At 39.5% G+C, this 23,864-nt stretch overlaps 1 protein-coding gene across 1 annotated transcript in view; it reads left to right on the top strand.

Moving 5' to 3' along the window:
• The window catches only part of PHEX (phosphate regulating endopeptidase homolog X-linked), a 105,732-nt gene that overhangs the window by 40,197 nt on the left and 41,671 nt on the right, over nt 1-23,864 (top strand). Inside the window, exons 10-12 of the mRNA XM_008505955.2 lie at nt 2,338-2,431; nt 6,519-6,647; nt 10,112-10,213. Coding sequence (XP_008504177.1) covers nt 2,338-2,431; nt 6,519-6,647; nt 10,112-10,213 — 325 coding nt within the window. The remainder of the gene's footprint in view (nt 1-2,337; nt 2,432-6,518; nt 6,648-10,111; nt 10,214-23,864) is intronic.

Raw genomic sequence — 23,864 nt, 5'->3', positions numbered from 1 at the left:
AAGCATTTAATTTCTAGGACTTGGCATAAATTCTGTTTTAGATCCACAGAATAGTTATTGGAGGAGCATGGATGCTGTTCAGCTCTGCTGAAATACGTGAGGCAATTATGAGGCTTGTGGATTTCCAGCCATTTACAAAACCAATGAGAAATGAGCACTTTTAGAACTCTTTCAGCTGCCATTGAGTGGGGAAATTTCACATTGTCAGTAATATGTTAAAAGGAAAATCTATACTTTCTGATACTTCATACGCTGGAATGAATTTTTAATGACCCCCATCTCAATATGGTTTTATCACCTAAGCAGAGCTAACTGGTTTTGGCTTTTGTACCATGCACTGTGTTAAAAGTCTGCATTATTTATGCTAAAAAGCTCTTTCAGATATGTTTTATGATTCCTGTGGGGATTTATGTGTGCTGTATGATGTATCTGTATACTAAAAGAGGGAACATGCCCAGTGTGAGAGATGAGGAGGGCTGTAAAAGCAGGACTTATAAATCACAGCAGTTCTCTACTACCCTGTAGAAGTTGCCATTGGCCACAAAAAGCAGTAGGGATCAAGCCTTTGGGGTGTTAGCTGGCTTGAGACTGCACCCTCAGCTTCTCCTATGTACGACGAGTTATGTGTGTAAGCATATGCAGATGTAGCTGATGAGTAGAAGAGGCTTTTCCCTGCCTGTCACAGATTCACAGCTGCTGAGTGTGCACATCTGGGCAAACTTCAGTTCAGCTGGAGCAACCTGCAGGGACAGCCAAGGGTCACCTGCTGTCCCTGGGCACTGGGCTGACCAGACTGGTCCCCAGTGCACGTCTCCACCAGCCAATGGAGGGTGCACAGCCACTCATCTGCTCGGGGTGTAGTGTCCCACCTGGATGTGTGCAGATGCTGGTTACTGGTTTATCATTTGCTCACTTACTAACAGACAGTATGCAGCTACAACTTACCTTAAGACTCTGTTGTCACCTCTTCATCACCTCCCCACCTGACTGTAAGCTGGATGTAGACATCCAGCAAATGATGTTTCTTGAGGTAAAGCTTTTGTGTGGATGGACTGGAGCTTAGTTAGGGGAAAACTCAAGTTATGGCTCAGGTGAATGCTGCTGTGGAGGCAACATGCCCACAGAGTGTGTTTATAACCTGTTATGGTTCAAAGAATGGGACATCATGGGATGTGTCTGTGAATGACAACAGTGAGGTGACACTGTAGCAACAGATGCTCCACAACTACACCCATGGGAGACTGCAGAAATGGATGTTTTAGAGATGGAAAAGTTATTCAGATGGTCCGTAACACCATTTGCAGTTGCAAAGGAGCAATTTTGCCTCCTATGGAGAAGACTATGCCCTGCCCAAAATATTATGGATATCCCAGTGTAAAGAAAACATTTGGATATCCATAGCTTTAGAGCAATGACTATCCTTGAAAAATATCATGTGTAAGACAAGATGAAAATAACACATGTGGGCCATTAGTGAACTTATTTTGAGACTGTCTGAAGTTTAATTAGATGAAGTTTAATTAGTATAATATATTTTGCAATACATCTTTACCTCATACAGCCACTGCTGAGCATGGGGAAAGATCAGTCTCCAGACTAGATAAATACTCCAGTCAAGTGCTTGAAGTTTTGGAATGGCATGGATATCAGGTCTCCTGGGAATCTTAAACAAGTTCTTCCTGGATCCCTCATCCTCAATTCTTACGAGATTCTTGTTACTGAGTCTTCTCTTTTTTTTTTTCCTTTGGTTTTTTAATTATTCATCTGCAAAATAAGAGTGGTAATACTTTAATAACTCTGTGGGTAGCAAGAACTTTTAAAAGCATATTGATAGCTTCTAATGGAAGAATAAATTATGAGATCATGATAGTATATATGGGATGGACGGTTATCTATTCTGTTTCATAGTTATGATTTATGTGCCCTCCTAGTGAGGACAGATAACATTCTCTTTGATTTACAAAAGAAAATTAAGTTATTTTCTTATCTGTGAATAGAACTTTTATGCAAAAATTATTATGGCACAGTTCTTACCACTTCTATGGAAAACGAAAACTGCTTTTTGAAAAAAACGATACCTAAAATGACATACTAAGAGGTGAATGTGTTACAAATATCCCCTAGAAGATGGTAATCATGGTGCAATTACATATTAACTGGCTGCAATCAGACAGATTCTTCTGTGTAATAGGAATTTATCATTTTGGTTGTCACTCATTAATTTCAAGGTGACATTTCCACCATTCAGTTGAAATGTTTGTAGAGATATTTCTGTGAGTGCTTTATGACACATCGTATGCATTCATATGTCTAATAAAAATATGTCTGATTTAACAGGACTCTTGCCAACTATCTGGTGTGGAGAATGGTTTATTCAAGGTTATTTAACCTCAGTAGACGTTTTCAGTATCGGTGGCTTGAATTTTCTCGGGTAAGTTAATGTTTTTATACCATTCATAATGGCACTGGTGTTGACACTAATGGTTTCCCTTATAGTTGCTTATACCTTGCAAAACATGAAATATTTTCCATGCTGGGTATCATTCTTGAATAACCTTTACCTGTTAAAGACTCCCTCTAAAACAAGTAAGATATATATCCTTGTATATGACACTAAGGAAAAATGTCTTTGACACTTCTCTTTAAAAACCTTGGTCTTCTTATACAGAAACTTGAAAGCTGGAAAGTTTTTGAATTACATGCCAGCACGTGACCTGTGCTATTCCTGCAGGCCAAACCTGTTTAGCCAAAATCTAAGATTAAAAAAACCCTGCCATTTGCACGCTCATGAATGTAGCTCTGGTAAAACACAGGTTTAAGATTTCAGCTTTTCCATATGCTAGCCATTTCCACAGGCAAGCTGATCAGCTTGGGATTGCAGAAGCCCCAGAAGACATCAGTCATTGCTCCAAGTTATGAAAGTAGAGCTAATTATCTATTAAGTAATATGGGCATTTATGTAAAATACATGTATTTCATTAAGTGAACCCTGAATAGAAAGAGACCCTGACAATCCTGGGGGCAGCGTGAAGGCTCTTAAAGAAAACCATGGATGAAAAACAGAATAGAAAGGTGCTTTGTCTTCTTGTTTCCAAGCCACTTTAGTTTAGATGGTAATTTTTTTCCTTCATTATAAAAATTAGCTGTTTGGTGACATGATGAGAGGAAGCTGACATAATGCTGCCAGTGGTGTGGTACAGGAGGTGTGGGTACTGTGTCCTCCCTGGTGCATCATGCAGGTGGCACCCATAATGTCTTTCCTCGAATAGTGTTGATCACACACCTAAAAATAAACTCCAATAGCTTGATGGAAGATAGACATGAAAGGCAGCCTGTTATACTTCTGAAATCAAAATCCAGTCAGTCTTGTTAAAAGATGCTATTTTCTTCATGCAAAATTGTGAGAAACTGGCTGTCAGAACCACAGCAACAAGGCTGTAAGTGTATAACCTCTTGGGGCATTCTTTGCTAGCCCAGTAAAATAGATTGATGCTGGCCATCAGCCAGACTGCAGCATAATACTGAGTTATATTCTAGCCAGAATAATTCCTGGAAGGAAACTTTAAGCTTTGGATACCGTGCGTTTTGATATGTTAACCAGCTGCTGTCACTTCTTGGGGTACTTTCTCCAGAAGCTTCGGGAGAAATCCAATTTAAGTTGATTCAATGCTTATTAACAGCGTCATCAAGAGTTTCATGCAAGTGGTTGTGAAAACTTAAGAACGGCACAATAGGAGCCGTGAGTCAGTAGCTCAGTCCCAACATCTGCCCCTGGGACCTTCAGACTGAGAGTTAGTTGAGTGCAGTAAACAGCAATATCTAGTAGCTAACAGCTAAAGTTAAACACAGTAAACAGCTCGAAGAAACAGACCTCACAGGTCAGCAGAAAGGACGTGTGAAATGGAGTCCAAAGTAAAATCTTGTTGAACAGATTTGTTCAGTGGAGGATAGACAACTAAAGGCACACATATCCTTTGGGATCTTAAAAAATACCCACCCACTTCTTTCCAAGAAAATGCTGAATGATTCCTGAAAACACATGACCATGAGATGAATCAGTGGCTCTCAATGCAAAGGATATCTTTTATTCATTCATTCATTCATTCATTAAATCATCCACTCATTCATTAATCAGTCAGCCTCACTCATCATAAGCATGGCCCTTTTTTTACCAGGTTCTAATTTTCTGTTGGTGGCTTTTACATCTTACATTTAGAAATCCTGGCATCGAGACACTTAAATTCTTTGCAGAGAGGAGAGAAGACATAGTGAAACTTCACAAAACCGCAGGCTGAGAAATAGCACAAACCTGCTGCCTCCAGAGAGTGTGCTTTGATTACCACATCACCAACAATCAGCAGCTCCTCTGCAGTGGTACTTTGAGTTCTAGCAAATGTGCAGTGGCATCTGGGGAAGAGATCATTTAATTGTGTCGTGGAGCTCTGAATTGACTGGGAGGGCTTGAAACCTGCTATTTATAGTCACTGTTACTACCTGGAGTACAGTGTTTTAGAGTGGTACATTAATATTAGAAAGACCATTTTGAGGGAGTTTTAGTTGGCTGTTGTAACATAAATATCAATAAACAAGCTGTGAGATATAATCTATTCCTCTCAGCTCTATTTTTATTGGCCTCACAGCCTGTGCTGCCTTCCTGTCCTCCTTACAGTCAAGACTCCCTCAAAATAATGATAATTATTATGTTGTAATAATAATATGTCATAGTCTAAAAGCCAGCTCTGTCTCCTGACTCTTTCTGTGGCTAATGCATAGTCAGAGCTTTCAGAAAGCATTTCAAGCTCTGATGACTAATGCCATTACTTACTCTCTTCCCCTGCATCAGGAAAAGCTCCACTGTGATTTTGCTTGGACCCTGGAGTAAATTTTTCTTCTCCTTTTTTTTAATCCTCTTCTTTTTTTCTATTTTTTTTTTATGAGTCCAATGTTATATATGAGGGTTGAAGAATTTGGAAAAGGAGTTATTTTCAAATTTGGCTCTGCTGAGGAAACTATTACCTTGTTATGTATTGGTTTGGATAGTGTGGTTTTCATACAGAAGCAGTGTTCTCTCTGTCATTGAAAATCTATTAGTGTATATACAGTATTAATAAAAAGCACTTGAAAATGCAATTCACTGGTGTATTTAAGCATGAGTCATTGATTAAGCTTAATTACAGACAATATGATGGAGAAAATCAATCTCTGATCTACCAAAATATCTGACCTTCAATAGCTGAAATTTAAGCTACTCTGGAATTTTCCAACATCTTTTCCTGTTAGAAAACAACAAATCTGAACCCTTCAGTTTTGCTAGGAATTTAATCTTGGGCTCAAAGGAGGGAAAAACTGCAAGGAAGAAGAGGCTCAGAAGCTGCTGGATCAGTTCTTAAGAGGCTTGTATAATCTCTGGGAAGCCAAAATCCTTGTCCCACCTGACTTAGTCTTATGCTGACTATACTCTGCTTTTACATAGCTGAAAGGTGTTAACTACTGCACTAGGATTTTGTTTTTTCTCAGTGGAAAAGCTTAAGTTTCTTAAGTGGAAAGGGAACTCTTTGAACCTTGAAAACAACAGAAGCTTCTTAAATCAGCACTGCTGTTGCTTACATGGGCTTATCTCATATTTTGTTGTGCATACTTTTTAAAAGAATTAACTTCTACCCATTGACTGGGTAAATACCAGTCCACTGTAACAACCTCTTCCTGTGAGAAACAAACCAAGGAAGGCATCAAAAGCTTGAGCTCCATTTTGCCTTGTTCATTCTTGACTACTTCTCTTTTGAAGATCAGGCATCATGATACACACCATAAGAGCCTAGAAGTGTGGATTTAACCACCATTTTCAAATAAAATATGCAGGCTTTTCCACCAACATCTTTCTGCCATAAGATGGATTGATATTTTGGGGGGAAAAAACCTCCTGAAAATATTCTGTTTGAGAAAGGGGATGTAAGCAGCAGGCTGTGGTAAGAGCAACCAGCAGGTAAATGGCATAAAGGTGTGGACAAGCACCTACCAATGTTAGCTATTAGTTAGCACAGATAAGTTCATGACAGTGGAGAGCTCTGTAGCAGATGTTTCCTAAGGACTGACCTCATCATGTTCATGGGTTTAATCTCCCTACACTTCTCACGTGATCAGTGGAGAGAGAGGAACTTTTTCAGGAGATGCCTCACAACAGGGATTTTTCTGCTTAACACAGACAGACTACCAAGATTAGTCTAAAATTTGCACTTGGGAGTCCTTCCCCTAACAAACCCTCTAAGTCTAGCCTCTTTAAGTGATTACCATTGTGCTGTAGCTAAGTATCTTAAGATACAAGCTATCTTATAATTATTTAGTCTAGTTCAAAGGATTTGTCATAAAACTTGATGAAAATAGAAATACTATAAAGTATCACTGTTGTTTCCTTTTGGTGTAGATATCTGATCAATATGCTTTAGACTATACTCTGTGTGGATGCAGACTTGTTCTTGAATATTATGATGTTATCATCTACTACCTGCACATCCCAACAGGTGATCCATGGAACCACAACTTTGCTGCCTCAGTGGGATAAATGTGTGGACCTTGTTGAAAATGCCCTCCCTTATGCTGTGGGTAAGATGTTTGTGAATGCCCATTTTCAAGAAGACAAGAAAGAGATGGTGAGTCCCCTGAGATCTCTGTCTAGATATTTTGAATTAGTGGATTCTTCCTTACAAATTGTGTCTGTTATTAGACCGAAGTTTAAACATTCTTAAAAGTGCTTTAATTTAATTAAAAAACAAACAAACAAACAAAAAACCCAAGGAGAATATGAAACAAATTTGAAGAAGTGTCCCCTTTCTGTCCATCTAGACACTGTCCATTCCTTCCCTATGCAGTCTTTCAGAAAAATATTTAGCTGGAAGAAAAACAGGCTGAACACAATTGATTTGAGTTAAGAATGATGCCCAAGTTGTTGAGGAACGGTATGAAGGGCATCAGTGAGAAGTGCTTTACTACAGCTAATATAACTCTCCAAATTAAAGTTTTTACTGGCTATTTAAGACTGATAGAGATCTCTCTGCTTCAGGGCAACTTTTTTTAAGTTGACTGTACTACAAGTGTAGTTTAGGTGAGTGAAGTGCAATTGATGTGCAGCTCAAATTCAGGGAAGGGCTAAATTAAACTTAGAGCCACATAATGAGTTTATATTTGTGATTTGAATCTTTTTTTTCTCAAAAGTGAAGGAAAATATTGTTCTATGCTGTGGAGCACAGGGAATAGCTGGCAGTTGATTCTCATTCTAAAACTTTAAACATAACTACATTAGCACTTCTCTCAGTAGTAGATTCAAATGATTAATTGCCCTTCACAATAATTTCTGATATATTTTCAGTTAATATTTTTCTCAGTGGGTTTTCCGTCATCTGCTGTTCCAGCCATTGATTTTCCAACAGCAATCAGTTTAAAATTCACTAAAATAGTTGTTGAAGTTAGCTCTCAGTACCCGAGAGGCACAGCCATTTAGGAAATGTGAAATAACATCATGGGTTGGGAGCAACAGCTCAGTAAGTCCTGCAATGCTCTAGCTCAGGAGGCTCAGTTTGTCTGTTTATAGAGTTTGACTGTTTTCTCAGGGAAGGACTCCATTTTAGACAGACCAACACTGTGATTTGGCTTGTCCAAATCTTTATGATGTGTTTCCCTCGCAGACTCTGCATTTCTTTTGCTTCTTGCCTTCAGTTAGCATTTCCTCTCTGAGATTCAGCTTTTAAATCCCCTGCTTCTTGATCAAATTTATAATGGACTATTCGGCAGTTTAGTGGCAAAGATATTTCTGGGATATTAAAAATTATCACCCTTCTGCAGTACAAGCAGGAAGAAAGCGACTACAGGAAACATTCATTTTGTGGAGGGGAGGAACGTTTTTTTTCATGTCTCCATAATTTAGGGAAAATAACGAGAAGTTGATAAAGTAGATAAAGATTTCTCTCAAAGTGTGACCTAATTAAAGTATTCTAGCATATACATTTCTTTCAGACCAAATGGCTGAAAAATTATCAAGTCTGAACTCACAGCATCATCTGTAATAAGAGATGCCTATAAAATTTATAGCACAGATCACAAGATTCAGACTTACAGTGAGCTGCCTGTGGATATGAAATTAGATACAGGTGAAATCTGTTGCAATCCACTGAAAAATGTGCTTTTTGAGTTAATAACTTGCAGTGTTATAATTTTCATTTCACTGGTTTGCAGTTCTATTTCTCCTTCTTAAACAGCAAGAAACCACTTGAGAAAAGCACTCGTATTTGTTTAGATCTTATTTTTTTTCCTGTTTTTTATCCTGGCTTATGCAGATATATGGCATATATCTGCCTGTGATAAGCAAATCCTGAGTAATAGGTAATAGGGATTTTCTTTCCCCTATGTTTTGTCACTGATGCTTCATAGCTTAGATACTTTTCTCCATTTATCAAGAAAGATGTTATTTGTGTCTAAATATAGCACTGTTTCGAACCCAGAGTGCCTGCAGTGTTTCTTAGAGCTATGCCTGAGCAGTTTCAGTAATAACTTTGATAGCAGGAATAGGTTTCTCCCCCTGTCCCCTGCAGCTACAGCTGGTGCATAAAGCCTAAATATACACCAGGGCCCAGCTGCAGTGCTTGAGTTTGAACTTGTAACCTCTGAATACAGGGAGTTCACCTCATTAGTGCAGGAAGTTAATTGAGTCAGTGCTCTGTCATCAATATCTTTAAGTTACCTAATTCCCTTGGATGTAGTTTACTGTGGCTGTTGGCTGTTTAGTTATATTTAATGCTAGACCTCTTCCAGTTGTCCTGTATTGTCTCAATCAATAAGAAAATGTTTTTTTGAAAAGAGTTAAAAAAAGATGAATAATCAAAGGAGTTTTGCTAGGTTTTGTCTGGCTCCACCACAAATTTAAAACTGTTCCAGATTAAAATATACATCTGATACATACATGTCAATTTAGCTAAAGGTAATTCTATTTTCCAAGGTTTAGTCCCCACTTTTAATGACATTTTAGAGCTACCAGATCTATAGAATAAAATTCCGTAAATCTCTGCTACTTGACATTTTCATTATTTTTAAATGTAACATAACTGATAATGCAAAAATCCAACGGGTCTTCAAGTAATGATTATCTGTCATCTTTTGTGCTATCTCAGCTCTGGTTTGTTCTGTGCTAAAGGACTGCAGTGATATTTGGATTCCCTGAACTGCCTCACTCACAGTATTCTCAGTGGCTATCAGTTATGAGGTTTATCTACTGAAATAAATAGAAGCAGCTGATTGCATGCACCTTGCTGGTCTGTGCTGCCAGACAGATGCATAGACATGAGGGCATTTCTGCTCTTTAGACTGATATAATACACTTCTTAGCCATTAGATTTCTTGTTTCCTCTTATTCCAGGGTTTTCTTAGTGTGCATACTCACTAAACACTTCTATTATTGATGTTTTTCACTTGCTTGTGATATAGCATGGCTTTATGTAGCTGTCTGGAGAAGCATCCAAGCTAAATTGCTGGTGGATTTTCCTAGCTTGTGGTGGTTCAAGACCACAGAAGCAGTTCAGGCAAGGGTAAAAAAAAAAAAAAAAAAAAGGTAGGAGTACTTCACAAATACAGCTAAATACAGGCTTAATATTTAGACACTGTTTTGTGTTTGGATCGTGATATTGTCTGCCCAAATTCAGTCCTTTGGCAGTGTTAATAAGGTGCATTTCACTCTGACATAAACCAAGCAATGCTACGAATGCTCTCTCTACAGAAAAGGCTTTATTTGTGCAGCTGCCTTTCATCTGTCTCCTTCTTCTGCATGGGCTAGTGATCTAGTACTAAAGTGTCAGATATCTCCCCAAATCACTGCAAATCTCCCAGGTTTATTTTAGGATTTCAAGACAGATGTGTGGTATACCTGAAGGAAAACAAAATGAAAATGAAATTATTTTTAGAAGAAGTGTCTAAGGACTGGAGACAGAAGAAATTCACCTTCAAGAAAGAACAGCAGATACTGTCTGATTTGGAGTCATTCATGGCCTAACCAAAGCCAAATAATTTTCTTATAATGATTCTGCCCTGACATATTTTACTGGCAAGTGGTTTGCTAAATATTTTGCAGATGGAGGAGTTGACCGAAGGAATTCGCTGGGCTTTTATTGACATGCTGGAAAAGGAAAATGACTGGATGGATGGTGAAACAAAAAGAAAAGCTTATGAGAAGGTAAAAAAGATAAATGTTGAATGGGTAAAATCTTAATGTTATAGTGGGCACTTGAGTGAGAAGAGAAAAAAGAATGTCATGGACTGCACTTGCAGTTAACATTTACTTATCCATAGTTTTGTTTGAAGGAATGCGTGCCACATTTGTTTGGATAGAAGCTGAGCTGTTGGAGCTCCTGCTTCTCTGCTGAAGTTTTTTTGTTATCTTGTTCTTTCTCCCTTGCCTCCATCTTTCCCTGTGTGTCTCTGGCTGATGCAGACTTTGAGCTCATTTCAGATTTGCCTGCACAGTGGTTTTTCTTGGCAAGGTTTTCATCTTGATTGGGATGTCAGGGGCACAGCAACCTACAAAGAGAAAACAGTGTCGAAAACATCTGAGACAATTGAGGATGTTTAGTGTCAAGATGGAGGCTCCTGCCTAGAAAGGAATATGAGACTCGTTTGGGTCTTGTACCTGCTCCAGTGTCATAGTGGGAGGCCTACCTTGAAAGACATATTCCAGGAGTGCAACAACCATCTCAACACTTATCCCCTGCTAAAATAATGCCAGTTATGAGATGCTGTGACCCAGGATGGCATTCACTGGTCGTGATTACTTTTAGATGGAGAGACAGTAAAATGCAGGAGGTGAAGGTGAAGGTGAAGGCAAAGGCATGAGGAGGTATTCAGAGCTCCCTTTTCACTCTGTTCCCACATTAATAGCATATGATATGTGGAAAGGGATCTTGTCCAAGTGCAGAGCTCTGCCACTAGAGCAGCAGTTGGAAGGAGCATAAACAAATAGCGAAGGGCAATGTGTAAGACTGTCCTTATTTGTTGAGTCAATGGGATGTCAGTGAATTAGTAAATACCTTATTTGAATAAACTGACACTCCAGTGTCCTGAACTGTTCCTGCTCAATGTGCTTGAATAAAAATAGCAGTGTTTTGATTTTAAAACAAACAGACTTCAAAGACTTTCGGTAATTCTGATGAATGCCTGTTGAGAAATTCCGTCACTGGGAAGTTTTAAATTCTGTATACAGCCCATTTGTATTTTATCCGATAGTGGTCTTCACAGATGTACAAATGAGACAGAGATATATAAATTCACTAAGTAACTCTACAGAAAGAGAACAGTAGTTAGATGCCACTTATTTCCTTCCAACCTGATAGTAAATGGACTGCAGTTATTACCTCTTACTAGCTGTTATGGTTTTTTTGGTTTTTTTTTACTTGTAATACTCTTAGAAATATGATGATCTGTAATTTAGGTATTTGACAAATTTGATGCTAAGTTAGGCCCAGAAGATTTTCTAATTAGATCCTTAATAGAGATAATTCTGTAAATCTTTACAGGCAAATCTGATGTTGTCTTCTAACAAACAATCTGCTTACCCATTTTGTTCAGAATTTGCTACCTCCCTTTCAGCAGAGAAGCAATGCAAACATTGCATCAAACTAATTACCTCCCTAAAAGGCTCTCCCTTTCCCAATTTAGGTAGAGTATTGTTGAGAAGGTAGGTTAGATCTTCTGTAGGTAGAGATCCCTGTTTCTCTCTGTTGACACATTTAGGAAGCTTATGGCACTTTGCTCCCAAATTAGGCATCTCATTTAAGTTTCTGAAGTTAATGGGGTGAGTCTGGGCCAAACAATGCATGACAAACAAAATTCAAGCAGTACAATAAAAATCATACTACAGCCATAGTACTACAAATAGCAAATAGATCCATTCTCACTGACTTGAACAACAATTTTATAGTTTACTGGTGTAGCAACAAGGTCAAGCTTGTAAGACATGTGCTACATAATGGCTTAGGAATTGCAGTAACAATTATGCAGTAAGACTTAGACCTGTAAGTTTAAGTTCAGTTTCATAGAATCTGCTACTTGGTTAGAAGAAAAGAATCTAGAGAGGCATTTTGGTAGGTTTCCAGACATAGAGTTTGTGTGTGTTTATTAAATGCTATTAATTGGTGGTAGACACAGGATTTGTTCTGAAACATTTGGATAGGCATGTTTTTAATTCAAGAGATAGATTGATTACATGCGTGGTCAGATAATTGACACTGGAAATCTAAGATTTATAATACAACAGAACCTTCAAAATCTGTTTATCTGTTCAAATTAAATCTCATGATATTATGCTGTCACTTTTTTAATACCTGTGCTTTAATAAAGCAGCACAGAAAACAGGAATTTTTGGATGGGGAATGGCTGGGTTTTTTTAAGAAAAAAACAATATTACTTTGTTATATAGATCTGCAAAAATTACATTTCTTTATCACTAAGTGTCAGCCACATCTGTGAGGATAATGCAAGTGCTGTGGATGTCACAGTTTCAGAAGCAGCTCAGTTTTTTCTTGAAGAGCAAGTCCTATCATCCTGGTGGTCTTCTCAGTTTATTCTTATTTTTTTAGAGGCTTGTGTTATGACAGAGCACAGTGGGATGCTGAAGGTACCTTCTTTCAGACAAAGGCCAGAAAGAACTCTCTGCTATTATCTTCTGTATAGACAAACTGTAGTACTGCAGTGAATTATTGCTGGGCTGAGCCAAATAATACATAAAACAACTGTTCTAGTTCTCTGGGGTTAATAACACATCTGTAGCTTTCTTTTTATTGTGGCAGATATTCTGCTTATAAATAATAAATTTCAGTCCCATGTGAGCATCTTCTGCTTGTTTCCATAACAAAAGATGGCACCTGCTTCATTATTAATCTGATATCATCCCACAATAAGGTCACCTGGTCTGGTAAATGAAGGCAAGATGGTGGATGTATTTTTTCTGGATTTTAACAAGGTTTTAGGTACTGTCCCTCACAGCTACCTTCTTGGGCAAGTTGCCCAGCTGTGAGATGAGCCCTTACAAGGTGTGCTGGCTGAAGAACTGACTGAAGGGCAGGGCTCAAAGGATTGTAGGGAATGGGGCTACACCTGGCTGGTGACTGACCACCAGTAGTGTTCCTCAGTCTTAGGGCCAGTTCTGCTAAATATTTCTGTCAATGATCTAGATGCAGGAACTGAATGCACCATTAGCAAATTTGCTGTTGATACCAACCTGGGAGGTGCTGTTGACCCTCTGAAGGGACAAGAATTCTTGTGGGGGGATTTAAGTAGGTTGGAGCTTTGGACAATGATTACTGGGATGAAATGAAATAGGTTCGAATGAGGGATTCTTCACCTGGGATGGAGTAATGCTGGGCAGAAGCATAAATGAGGAGAGCAGTGGCTGGAAAGCAGACCTACAGAAAGGGATCTGGGGGTGGTTGTCACCATCGGGTTTAATATGAGACAGTTATGTGGGCTGGCAGCCTTGAGGGCAAACTCCATCCTGGGGAGCATCAGACACTTTGCACCAACTGCTCAAGAGAGGGGATTATCCCACTGTATTCAGTGTTGGTGCTGCCTCACCTTGAGAACACTGTGCAGTTCTGGACTCCATCATTAAATGGGCACGAAGTTATTTGAATGTGTCCAGAGGAGAGTAGCAAAGCTGGTGAAAGGGCTGGGAGGCATGTCCTGTGAGGAATGGTTCAGGATTTGGAGATTGTCTAATTTGGGGAAAAGGAGGCTGAAGGGTGACCTTGTTGCTCTCTACAGCTTCCTGAGGAGGGGAAGCAGAGGGAGGTGCTGAGCTCTTCTCTCTCGTATGCAGTGATGGGATGTGTGGGAATAGTTGGAAGCTACATCAGGGGAGTTTCAGGTGGTACTAAGGGATATTTCCTTAACAGTAAGGTAATCAAGCACTGAAGCAAGTTTCCTAGAGAGGTGGTCAGTGCCCCAATCCTGTCAGTGGTTAAGAGGCATTTGGACAATGCCCTCAATAACACAACATGCTTCAGCTTTCAGTCAGTCCTGAAGTGGTCCAACAGTCTGACCAGGTGATCCTTGTGGGTCACTTCCAACTGAGATATTCAATGTTCTATTCTATTAGATTCTATTTTTGTTATCAATTAAGTAAAGAAGGAAATTATTAGCTAAGTAAAGAATGTCTTGGTCTTTTATCAGTAGCTGTCACATTGTCCCTTATAGCAATGCAGTGTAGAGCTCCTGCCTGAAGTTCCATGTACTTTACATCTGAAGTTTTAATCTCATTGCATTATTGATTTCTTTGAACATTCTGGAAAGAAAAGAACTGTAAAAACTGGGTTTTGTTTACTGGGCATGCGTCATTTTTCAACTTTAGGCATATTTATGTCATTAACAAATTTTTAGTCATTTTCTGAAAGAAGAATAAGGTCAGTGAGGGATTTGGATATCTGGACTTTAAGCACGGACAGCCTTCCTGGAAAAACATCTCATCTTAGACTACTCTTCTGTTCCCTATAGTGATTGTATTGTTTAGATGACAGAACTGTAATGCAAATGACTCGGCGGTTTTAAAGAGAATTAATTGCAAATCCTTTCTGTGATTGGGATACTCACCATTTTGTGTGTTTTCTGCTGTTTGTTTTCTTACTGATGTCCACAATTTTTGTGCACTTGGCTGAAGCCAAACTTGTATACCTTGCTGTCAGCCTGATGCTTTTCAATCAAAGTGACCACTGACCTCTGAAGAACTTACAAAAGGCCCTCTGGTAGAATCGATGCTTGCATTTTGCTCTAGGCAGCCTGTCAGCTCCATCTAATCACTGAAATCTTTCTCTGCCTGTGACTCTCTTTGTATCTGTCCTGTTGTTTTAAATTACTCAGAGGGTGCACTGCTAATCTGACAAGTCCAAGTTATATTAAAAGGATCGAATCAAGTAGTCTATGTGACACAGGGAACAATTGTCTTGAAGCCTGATTTCTGAAAAGCACCCTTTTTTCCCTTGTATACTCTGGAGTTAAGGTTTGACTTTCCTCTGTAACAAACAGTGGAACAGGATAACATCTTACAATTTCCTTCTCTCCTCCCTCCATTCCTCCCTGTCTGTGATTGAAACATGGATTTCAACCAAACCATCTGAAAGCCAGTCTTGCAAAGAAAATTTTAAACAAGGTTAAGGTGACTGGGTCTGTTTTCAGGTGCAGTTCTCACCTAGCTCTCTGGATGGAGCTCATGCTGCTTCCAAAGGAGCTCCCAGTCTAAGAGAAGCGTTTGTCTCTGTGCTGAGATGCTGTTTTCTGCCCTGTCCTTCCTCCTCCCCTGCTCTATGCAAGGTTTGCTTTATTGCTCTGTATTTGACTATTCCTGTTAATCTCCTGAAGTTTAAATGGAGATCTCTGATTAAAAAAAAAAAAAAAAAAGAAAAGAAAAAAAGAAAAAAGAAAAAAGAAAAAAGAAAAAAGAAAAAAGAAAAAGGTTCCTCTTCTTGCCCTTTTAGCCTCTCTCTTTCATAAGGGTCATTAAATTTTGCCCTCATTTGAAGGACATAGAAATTATTCAAATGAGTGCAGTGACTGGCAACAGCCTCCAAGTACGTGGTCTGTGAGTTATAGAAGCTGTGCAGAAAGATCCCTTGGCTATTCAGGTGCCTGGTGAGTTCAGGGCCACCCAGCAGCCTCTGAGAAAGATGTGAGATGAGGAGGGAAAAGGAGAGAGACAGGAGGCCTTTTTTTGACCTTACAGTGAAGGTGCAGATTGCTGCCAGCTTTGTCAGCCAAGTGGTATTGACAGCTGCATTTTGTAATGGGGGCTTAAAAGGAAAGGGAGAACAGGCAACAGAAACTCCATTGACGTGACTTGTGTGGTCAGGGCTCTGCTATTGAAAATGGTTATTTGTTGCTGCTGCTCTTTAAAAGATAATTCAGTGGAAGATCATCACGGAGATATAAAATTATTCTCTTTCCTCAGCAGGAGCCCTTATTTTTATAAATAATTTTTTTTCCTTCCTGAAATGCCCTTTGTGCTTGGGTTTAACTGTAGGCTTGAAAAAAAAAAAGAGACTTTTACACAAAAGCCTGTTTTCTGAAAGTCTGCAAATCTCCTGTAAAATAGTCAGTGTTGTAGAAAGTTATTTTTTTTTACTTTGCAGTACTATTTTTAAAGCGTGGATGATAAGCCAAAAAAAGCCCACTTGTTTTTCCTCTAACAAAATTCTTCTGTAACATTATTAACCTCTTTAGGTCACGGAGCACAAATTCCAAGGTCACTGTGCAATCGTTTTTTGCCTATTGGACTTGGCTGCTGCTTGGCTTTATTTCTCTCTAAGGAAGCTGGATATGCAACATTTGTTTTCTTTGTTTTCTTTGTTTCTTGTATCTCTCTGAAGACTGAAGTGAGAGGACCACAGGAAAACCTAAGGACAGTACCTAACTATAGGTGTCTCTCTCAGGCAGTGTTAGGTACATTTGTTTAGCCTACAGGGTTTGTTCTGCTGCTACAGAGAGCCCCAGCAAACCTCCCTAGATAACACAGTGTCATTGAGGCCAACTGCCCTTAGGAAATCAAGAGCCATCTGTACAAGCCCTGGTTTCACAAGGTATAGGTACTTTAAATGAGGTAGCTATCCATGGGTTACCCCTCTGAAGCCATTTGCTTGTCAGCTGGAACTTGCTGGCTGGATTCAGTCCTCCAGTCAGCTCGTTGAGCCCCTGTCATCTTTCCCAGTTCTCCCTGGTCTCTCTCTCTCTTTACATTTGGGTGATTTCCCTACAAACATGACAGCCATGCAGCTCAGACCAGAGGCCCAATGTCTGGCTCGGACAGTGGCCAAACAGTAGCAAATGTTTAGAGATGAACATAAGGACAGGGCAAGCATAAAGGGATACATTCCCACTATCCTCTCCTGGCCTCTGACAATCTGCAGCTCAGTTGCTGCCTGAGCCAGAAGTGATGTCTTTGTATTTATTCATATTTTTTTCTGCTGAGAGTTTGCCTAATGACTTTTTGAACCCCCTACAATTTTTATCATCCGCAGCTTCCCATGGCAATGAGCTCCATTGCCTCACTGTGCTCTGTGTGAGAAAGTGTCTCCTTTTGCTTGTTTGGAAAATATAATTTCTACATTTTTATAGTGGGGAAGCCACAGAATCATTATTGCCCATCATTTCCTCATGCCACTCTTGTTCATAAACCTGGCACAGCAAGACATCCAGGCAGTATGGAGCCTCCTCCTTTTGTTTGCATAGACTGTCCAGGATGTGCACTAGATACAGCTCTGAAAAATAGCTTTTCATTTAGATCTGAGGCACCCAGACAAAATGTCCAGACACTGCAGATTCAGGAGCTTAAATTAATCTTGCTTAAGGCCATGCTAATTTTGCACCAAGATGACAAAGCACCCCATCTTGAGAGTGGTCATTGGGTATTCTGCAAAAAGAAAAAAATGCCTTTTATGCCTCCTTATGGGGTCTGTGGACCCATTCTATGTAGAATAATGCAAAAGTATGACAAAAGCACCAGTCCTAAATCTCAGTGCTTCCCATATCCCAAGTGGACTTTTTTTGGAGTGAAGGCCAACACAAGGCTGACAGAATAACACTTTGTAAAGGACGGGGGGTGGAGTTTCAAAACCAAACATCCTAAGACACCTTTTCCAGATTCTTTCAAGATTACTTTACATCTTTATTTCAGGGTTCTCTCAGAATTTCACAACGTGTAAGACGAGCACTAACAAAGCTGTCAGACTCTCTTCAGAAGAACTGGGAAAAGCAAGGGAAATTTCCAAGGGCTCTAACTGTATTTGGGCACTTAATTCCTTTTCAAAACCTAATGGGGGTAACTGCTAACTTCCAAATGTACTGTTTTTTTTCTAGGAAAATTTTATTTAGATCTTCATGGAACAACCTTGTCATTTCTGAACAGGAAAATATATTTCTGCTTAGGGCTAATTGAATCATATCCACACTTTTCCTTTGTGGAAGTGAACTTTCCAAAATTAGGATAATCTCTGCCTGGATTAGAACTTTGATGCAAAAGTTTAAGGTCCTTCCTGTATTGTATTGTAGCAGTTGCATCACAGGGAGCAATGAACAAGTCTACAGATAAAGTCAAAACATAGCTTGGAGTTCATAAGATACAGAGTCACATTTTAACTCAGTTTCTACATATCTACAGTTCGCTTGAACATTAAATGTGTCACCAGAAGATTATCTTCATGGTGTAACTCATCTTTATCCTACCATGTGCATGGACATGTGAAGAGAAGGGGGCAGCTCCACAGGAAGCAGAAGTGAAGTAGGTTCCATGAAGCTTAAAAACTATATAAGGGATTTGAAATGTTTCCTCAGCTAATTTGGAATTTGCTCAAGAAATTGAGGCTACTACTCCAACACCATCCTTGAGATAGCTGTTTGGAAAGTGCCAGTGTTTAGGGTATCTTAGAAGATATAGACACCACAAGGTACTTTCTTTTTAGTGTAGAAGTGTTCCAGTCTTTCCCCTAAATAAATATAGGTCTTCACTTTCCATTATATTAACAACACTTTTTTTTCTTCTTTTGTTTTGTTTTGTTTTTTTCTAAATCAAATATTTAATTCTCATCACAAACTTTAATTTTTGAACTCAAGGGATAATCTCTCTCACATCTTCAATTTAATCTAACCTTCTCAGGAGGACTGGGTTTTCCTGTTCCGTAGCCACAGATGTTCTTCTCCATTGGCCAGAGTTGAAACTAATAGCCATGGCATGTTTGCTTATCTCTTATCTCTGGGGTTAGATCACTGCTGTCAGCCTCTCCCTTGTTATCTGGCTGCTGCTACTGCTCACTCAGTTGTGCAGGGATGTCAGTTCCATTAATAACCTGAGCACCATGCAAACAGATAGTGGAAAACAGGTGAGGGGAGAGGAAATTGTATTTAACCCTGGTCTTGCAGCTGTCATTTTTCAGACTCTGCCACAACTCCATAAGGCCAGGATGGGTGCTTGACATCAAAACACTTGTGACAAATCTCATGCTTGAAATAGAAGGAGGGAGACAGATGGATGAACACACCTGCAGATGCTCAGAGATCAGGCTAAAACTGAAGCTTTTGTGGCAGAAATGCAACATGAAAGCATTGGCCTACTAAAGGTCAGATTAGTCCTTCCAAATGACAGGAAGTCTTCCACCACCCTTGGAATTCTTTAACTTAACTTTAACCATTTCCAGCTTTAACTTTCATTATCTGTGTTTTACTAAGTAAAACTGCCTTCTGCAGGGGAAGAGCTACACTGACATTGTAGCCCCCTGGCTCGACATGAACAAATCCTGAGGTATGGGAGCCCCATTCTCTGTATGGAGGAGGAGTCGTCTACAAGGGTGTGCTCAAGTATCCACTTAGTATTCCCTCTCTATTTCCAATAATCGTTCAGTTCCTGGCTGTGGTGATCTCCTGTCCTGTATGTGCCCACCTGAGGCACCAGAAGGAGATCTGCCTGCTCACTGGGAACAGGTAGGAGGCTCAGCAAGGCAGGGCATGGGCTGGGGCTCCAACACAGAACCTCAGCCTCAAGCACAAAGCTGTCCAGGACCAGGAGCCTTAGCAGTGCTTTAATCTGCTCAGGTATTGTGCTAGTCACAGAGTTCTGAAGCAAAACTGTGAAATGTTTAAATGGCTTCAGGTACTGGTATTGCTGAATGTTACTTTTAGAGGAGCTTTACTATGAGGAGGTCATCAGACTCAGAAATTCACTTCTTTAGAAGCCGGGATGCTGTGCCTAGGAAAAAAAGGTTTCCCCAACTGCCCCCCTTCATGAGGGAGCTTCAAGGTGTCCTGTGCTCAGTTTTCTGGTGAATGTGATGAGTTCCATCATGTGTAAATAAATACATGTGTATAGTTTATTTAAAAATAAAAATATGTGAAGATTTGAGACAGAGAGATATTTGGTCTTGAGTACGAAGTAGAGCAATTTCTGCATGTTTTTTTTAATACTCTGCAGCCTACCTTTTTGTCTATGTATGCATCTGCTTTCCCCCATATATTAGAAGGCATGGACAACTAGTTACATGCTTACTGGTACACTGATGGTCAGGTTCCTTGTTCAAGCAAAAGGAATTACTCCTCAGAGGGAAATCCTGCAAGTGCTGAGCCAAGAAATGTCTGTGTTTAGGTCCTCAGTCCCTTTTTCTATTTTAGAGTTGTGTAAGAAAAAGTCTCTTCCATGTCTGTTCTCAACTGGACCTAAACTAGATCTGGTGCTCATTTGTGGCTAGAAATAAAAGGAGATTTTTTGCACATTAAAAAAAGTTGTTCTTCAACCTTTTCTTAACCTTGAAAATGTTAAATTAATATAAACTGATGCAATCAGAGGCTAAGGTCAGATGTTGTCCCTTTCTGGAACAGATTATTCAGTTTTGCATAAAACTGCCAAAAAGAAATGTTGTTGTAACTCCTGTCCCATGGCTGTGATGGAGAGAAAGCTTACTTGCCCCTTCCCAGTCCCTGAGGCTGCCCCTCACTCAGTATTTGGTGTCAGAGATGTCCAGCACATCAGGCTTTTTGGGTCCTTGGGGGCTTTTATATCATGAGTCCAAGGAGATTTGTTAAACTTGATGCTTTCTCAGAGCTAAAACAAAAACAGCAGAAAAGATTTGGCAGAAAGGTGGCGTGCCTTACAGCAAGTGGTGGCATGACAATGGGAGTACAGGTCAACTGATGAGTAGCCCTGGCTCGGAGCAGTGAAATGAGTCCAGAAGGGAGTTTCTACAACAAAAATCATAATTTCTGCAGCTCACGGATGTGCCAAAGCTCAGCAAAGGTGGTTTTTTCTTTATGTTATTGCAAATTCTTAGGATTCTAGTGCAAAATTTATTTGGTAAGGATAGCTGATGTCAAAATTGTGTAAAAAGACACAATTTTCAGTTTGGCACGTCTGGTCAGTTGGATGAATTTTTTTTCTATTTTTAACTTAAGAGACAATTGTGTTAGAAAATGTAGAATACTGCCTGAAAAAAAAGGCCTGAGGAGGCATAGTCTTCTAAAGTGTTAAGGCTGTGCCCAAGCTTAACTCAGGTGCGTGAGCTATTAGAGCCCTGCCAAAGGCAGTTTAGCAGCATATACCATGGGTCAGATGTATATACCAGCATGACAGTAATGATGGTCTGTGCCTTGAAACCACAACATTTCTGCTTGTTTGAAGTGTAACTAGAGGATCTCCTTGCTGTCCACGCACTCCCTGGTACAGCCAGGCCCTCAGTGATCCACAGGTGTGTGGAGGGGAATCCAGTGCAGGAATCCCCATACTGGAATGGAGCTCTCACTGCTGATCTGCTGCTGAGATCCCAGAGCTGGACCTAGAGCAGGCTGAGCCAGTTTGTAAGATCTCTGCACCATCCTTTCTTGGGGTCCACAGGCGTGGGCTCAGTTCCACTGGGAGCCCAGAGACTCTCAAGGTTGCCTGAGGATCTTCGCACAGTAAGGGTTGGGTGTAAAATATATCTTTTTCCAGGTACTCAGTAGTTCTGGTCTCTGTGCAAGTGCGTTTATGTAGTGCATAGTGACAGAGGAAGATATTTGCTGTGTACCACAAAGAAATATATTTAATCTAATGAGCTGTGGTTCTGTTCAGAAAAGACAGTGTTTATGTCTGTCATGTGTAACATTCTATGTATTAAATAATGAAATTGTCATACAGAGGTCAGAAATGGAATATGGAATGCAAATAGAATGGGCAAAGGAATTCTTTTCCTTAGCAAAATTAAAGCAAAGGAATGGGTTTGGAACCAAGCTGCTAGAAGAAAATATGTAGATTTATTAATTTTGCTGCTGCATCGACTAAAGAGTTATGGTCATGAAAGTATCACAGTGAATTTGTATTTTTAGACAAGTAAAACTGTTTCCTATTTTCTGTGATTTAGTTCAGCTCTATCTAAATTAAATAAAGAAATTTAATGTGGGATTAATTTAATATTAAAATTTAATTCTAGTGAAATTATTGTCACAGTGCTTTAACTGATGATTGGGTCTTTGTCTCTGAGAGGCAGAAGCAAAACAGATTTAGATCAGGAATGACTGACACTCTCATGTATTTTTTTGCTTTTTCTGACTCTTCTGTACATTGCAAACCCACTAAACTTCTAGGTGTTTGCATCTTTATGGTTAATAATAATATTATTGTCTTTCTAGATGGTGGATATTAAGACTGAATATATAATCCTAACCAACAGTTTCCCTAGAAAAGTTTATGTCTCTCATCCCCTCTGTTTCCTAGGATGGTAATGTATAGTATGGTATTTTTAAGTGTGATAGGTAATATTTTCTTGTCAGGCAGTTTTTCTGGGTGAGGCTTTATTTTCAAGAGGTTGCCCTGGTTTGAGCACATTTGCCATTCCTTCTCTGCTTTTCCACATTCGGTGTTCCCAGTGTGTCTTGTGCAGGTTCCAGCTCTTGGTGGACCTCTCTGGTGATTCAGCTTATTGATCTGGTGGAAAATCAGCTGGGGAAAAAATAGATTTCTGCAATGTTAGTGGACTGAGCACAGAAAGATTTGGCAAGGAGCTGAGGCAGCTGATGGAGGCTGTGGGTACAGAGAGTGTGATCATAAGTATGGTCAGAGATGGGAGAAGCAAGGAAGATGGGCAAAGATTAGGACATTTTTTTCATTGGGCTGCACAATGGTATTAAAGGCACTCATCTACTATTGAAATCACAGTGTGTATTTAAGTGAAACCAAATTTCCATCCTTGATGGATGAGCTCATTACAAGACCAGAAGGATAGTAGTATTTTCCACCTTCATAACTGATTAATTTAGAACATTCAAATTATTGACATATGGGAGGGAGGGTTGTGGTGCAGTGTGAGGTGGTAGTATGTGACTTACTGAATGGACCACTAGCTCTGGAAAGTCTTGAACATCTAGACAGTTTGCATTGTATTATGCACATATGAGAGGAAGGGGAAAGCTAAAGCCAACATTTAAAAATAGTTTCATGATTAGCCATACTCTGGAGTATGGATTATAGCCAGTTCGCTACAGATCAAATAATCTTAAAAATTATCATTTCAGGCCAACTCCTCGTATTTGAGTTGCCACTTTACTTTTGATTGCAGTTGACTATGTGTAAATCCCTGACATTTTATATGTTCCCTGCATAGGAAATAGCATACAACATTAAGGTAGGTCCAGTCTACCTCCTACTCAAGTCAGTGGGTTACTTCCTTCTAATATGTATAGGACTGGGCTTTAGCCCTGTGTTGGAATTTTTCCGTGCTTTACCAAATCCATCACTGTTTTTCTCGTTTGTATACATAAAACCTAAATAGTTGCAGTGATATTTATGCAGCAGTTTTACCAGATGGCTCTCGAATCATCTGTTTTCAGTGAAAAATGAGAAGACCAGACACGTACATAAAGGCTGAATTAATCTTTGTAATTAAATGGAACATTACTTGGCCGTGAATGATTTTAGTCATCAGAATCTATTTCATGCTAATTTTTCAGGGAACTGTAATTGTATTAATTTTTTATATTTTTAGAAGCTTGAAACTTCATAAAGTTATTGTGAGTCAAGTTGATGTACAGAAGATCTGTGTCAGACTCATAAAACTTTGTCAGGGGCCAGATATATATTTTGTTTTGTTTTGTTTTAGAGTAAGTGCAGTATGTCAGTACTTGGTGTTGCTAGCTGGGCTACAAACTATCCAAATCATACTCAGATGGGCTAAAAAAGGCTCTCAGAAGGTTCACACACCCAGTTTAATTGCCAAGTGAGAATCTGGCTATCCTGGAAAAGGGGATGCTTTGTAGCAGTGAAATACATGTGTGGTCCCACATTGGCAAGCTGTTAAGTCAAGAGTGAAAGGTCACTTACTAGTTTGTCCCTG

Source organism: Calypte anna, chromosome 1, assembly GCF_003957555.1.
Source record: "Calypte anna isolate BGI_N300 chromosome 1, bCalAnn1_v1.p, whole genome shotgun sequence".
Lineage (NCBI taxonomy): Eukaryota > Metazoa > Chordata > Aves > Apodiformes > Trochilidae > Calypte > Calypte anna.
The sequence above is the reverse complement of the archived record's forward strand: the minus strand, read 5'-3'. Positions and strand labels throughout refer to the sequence as shown.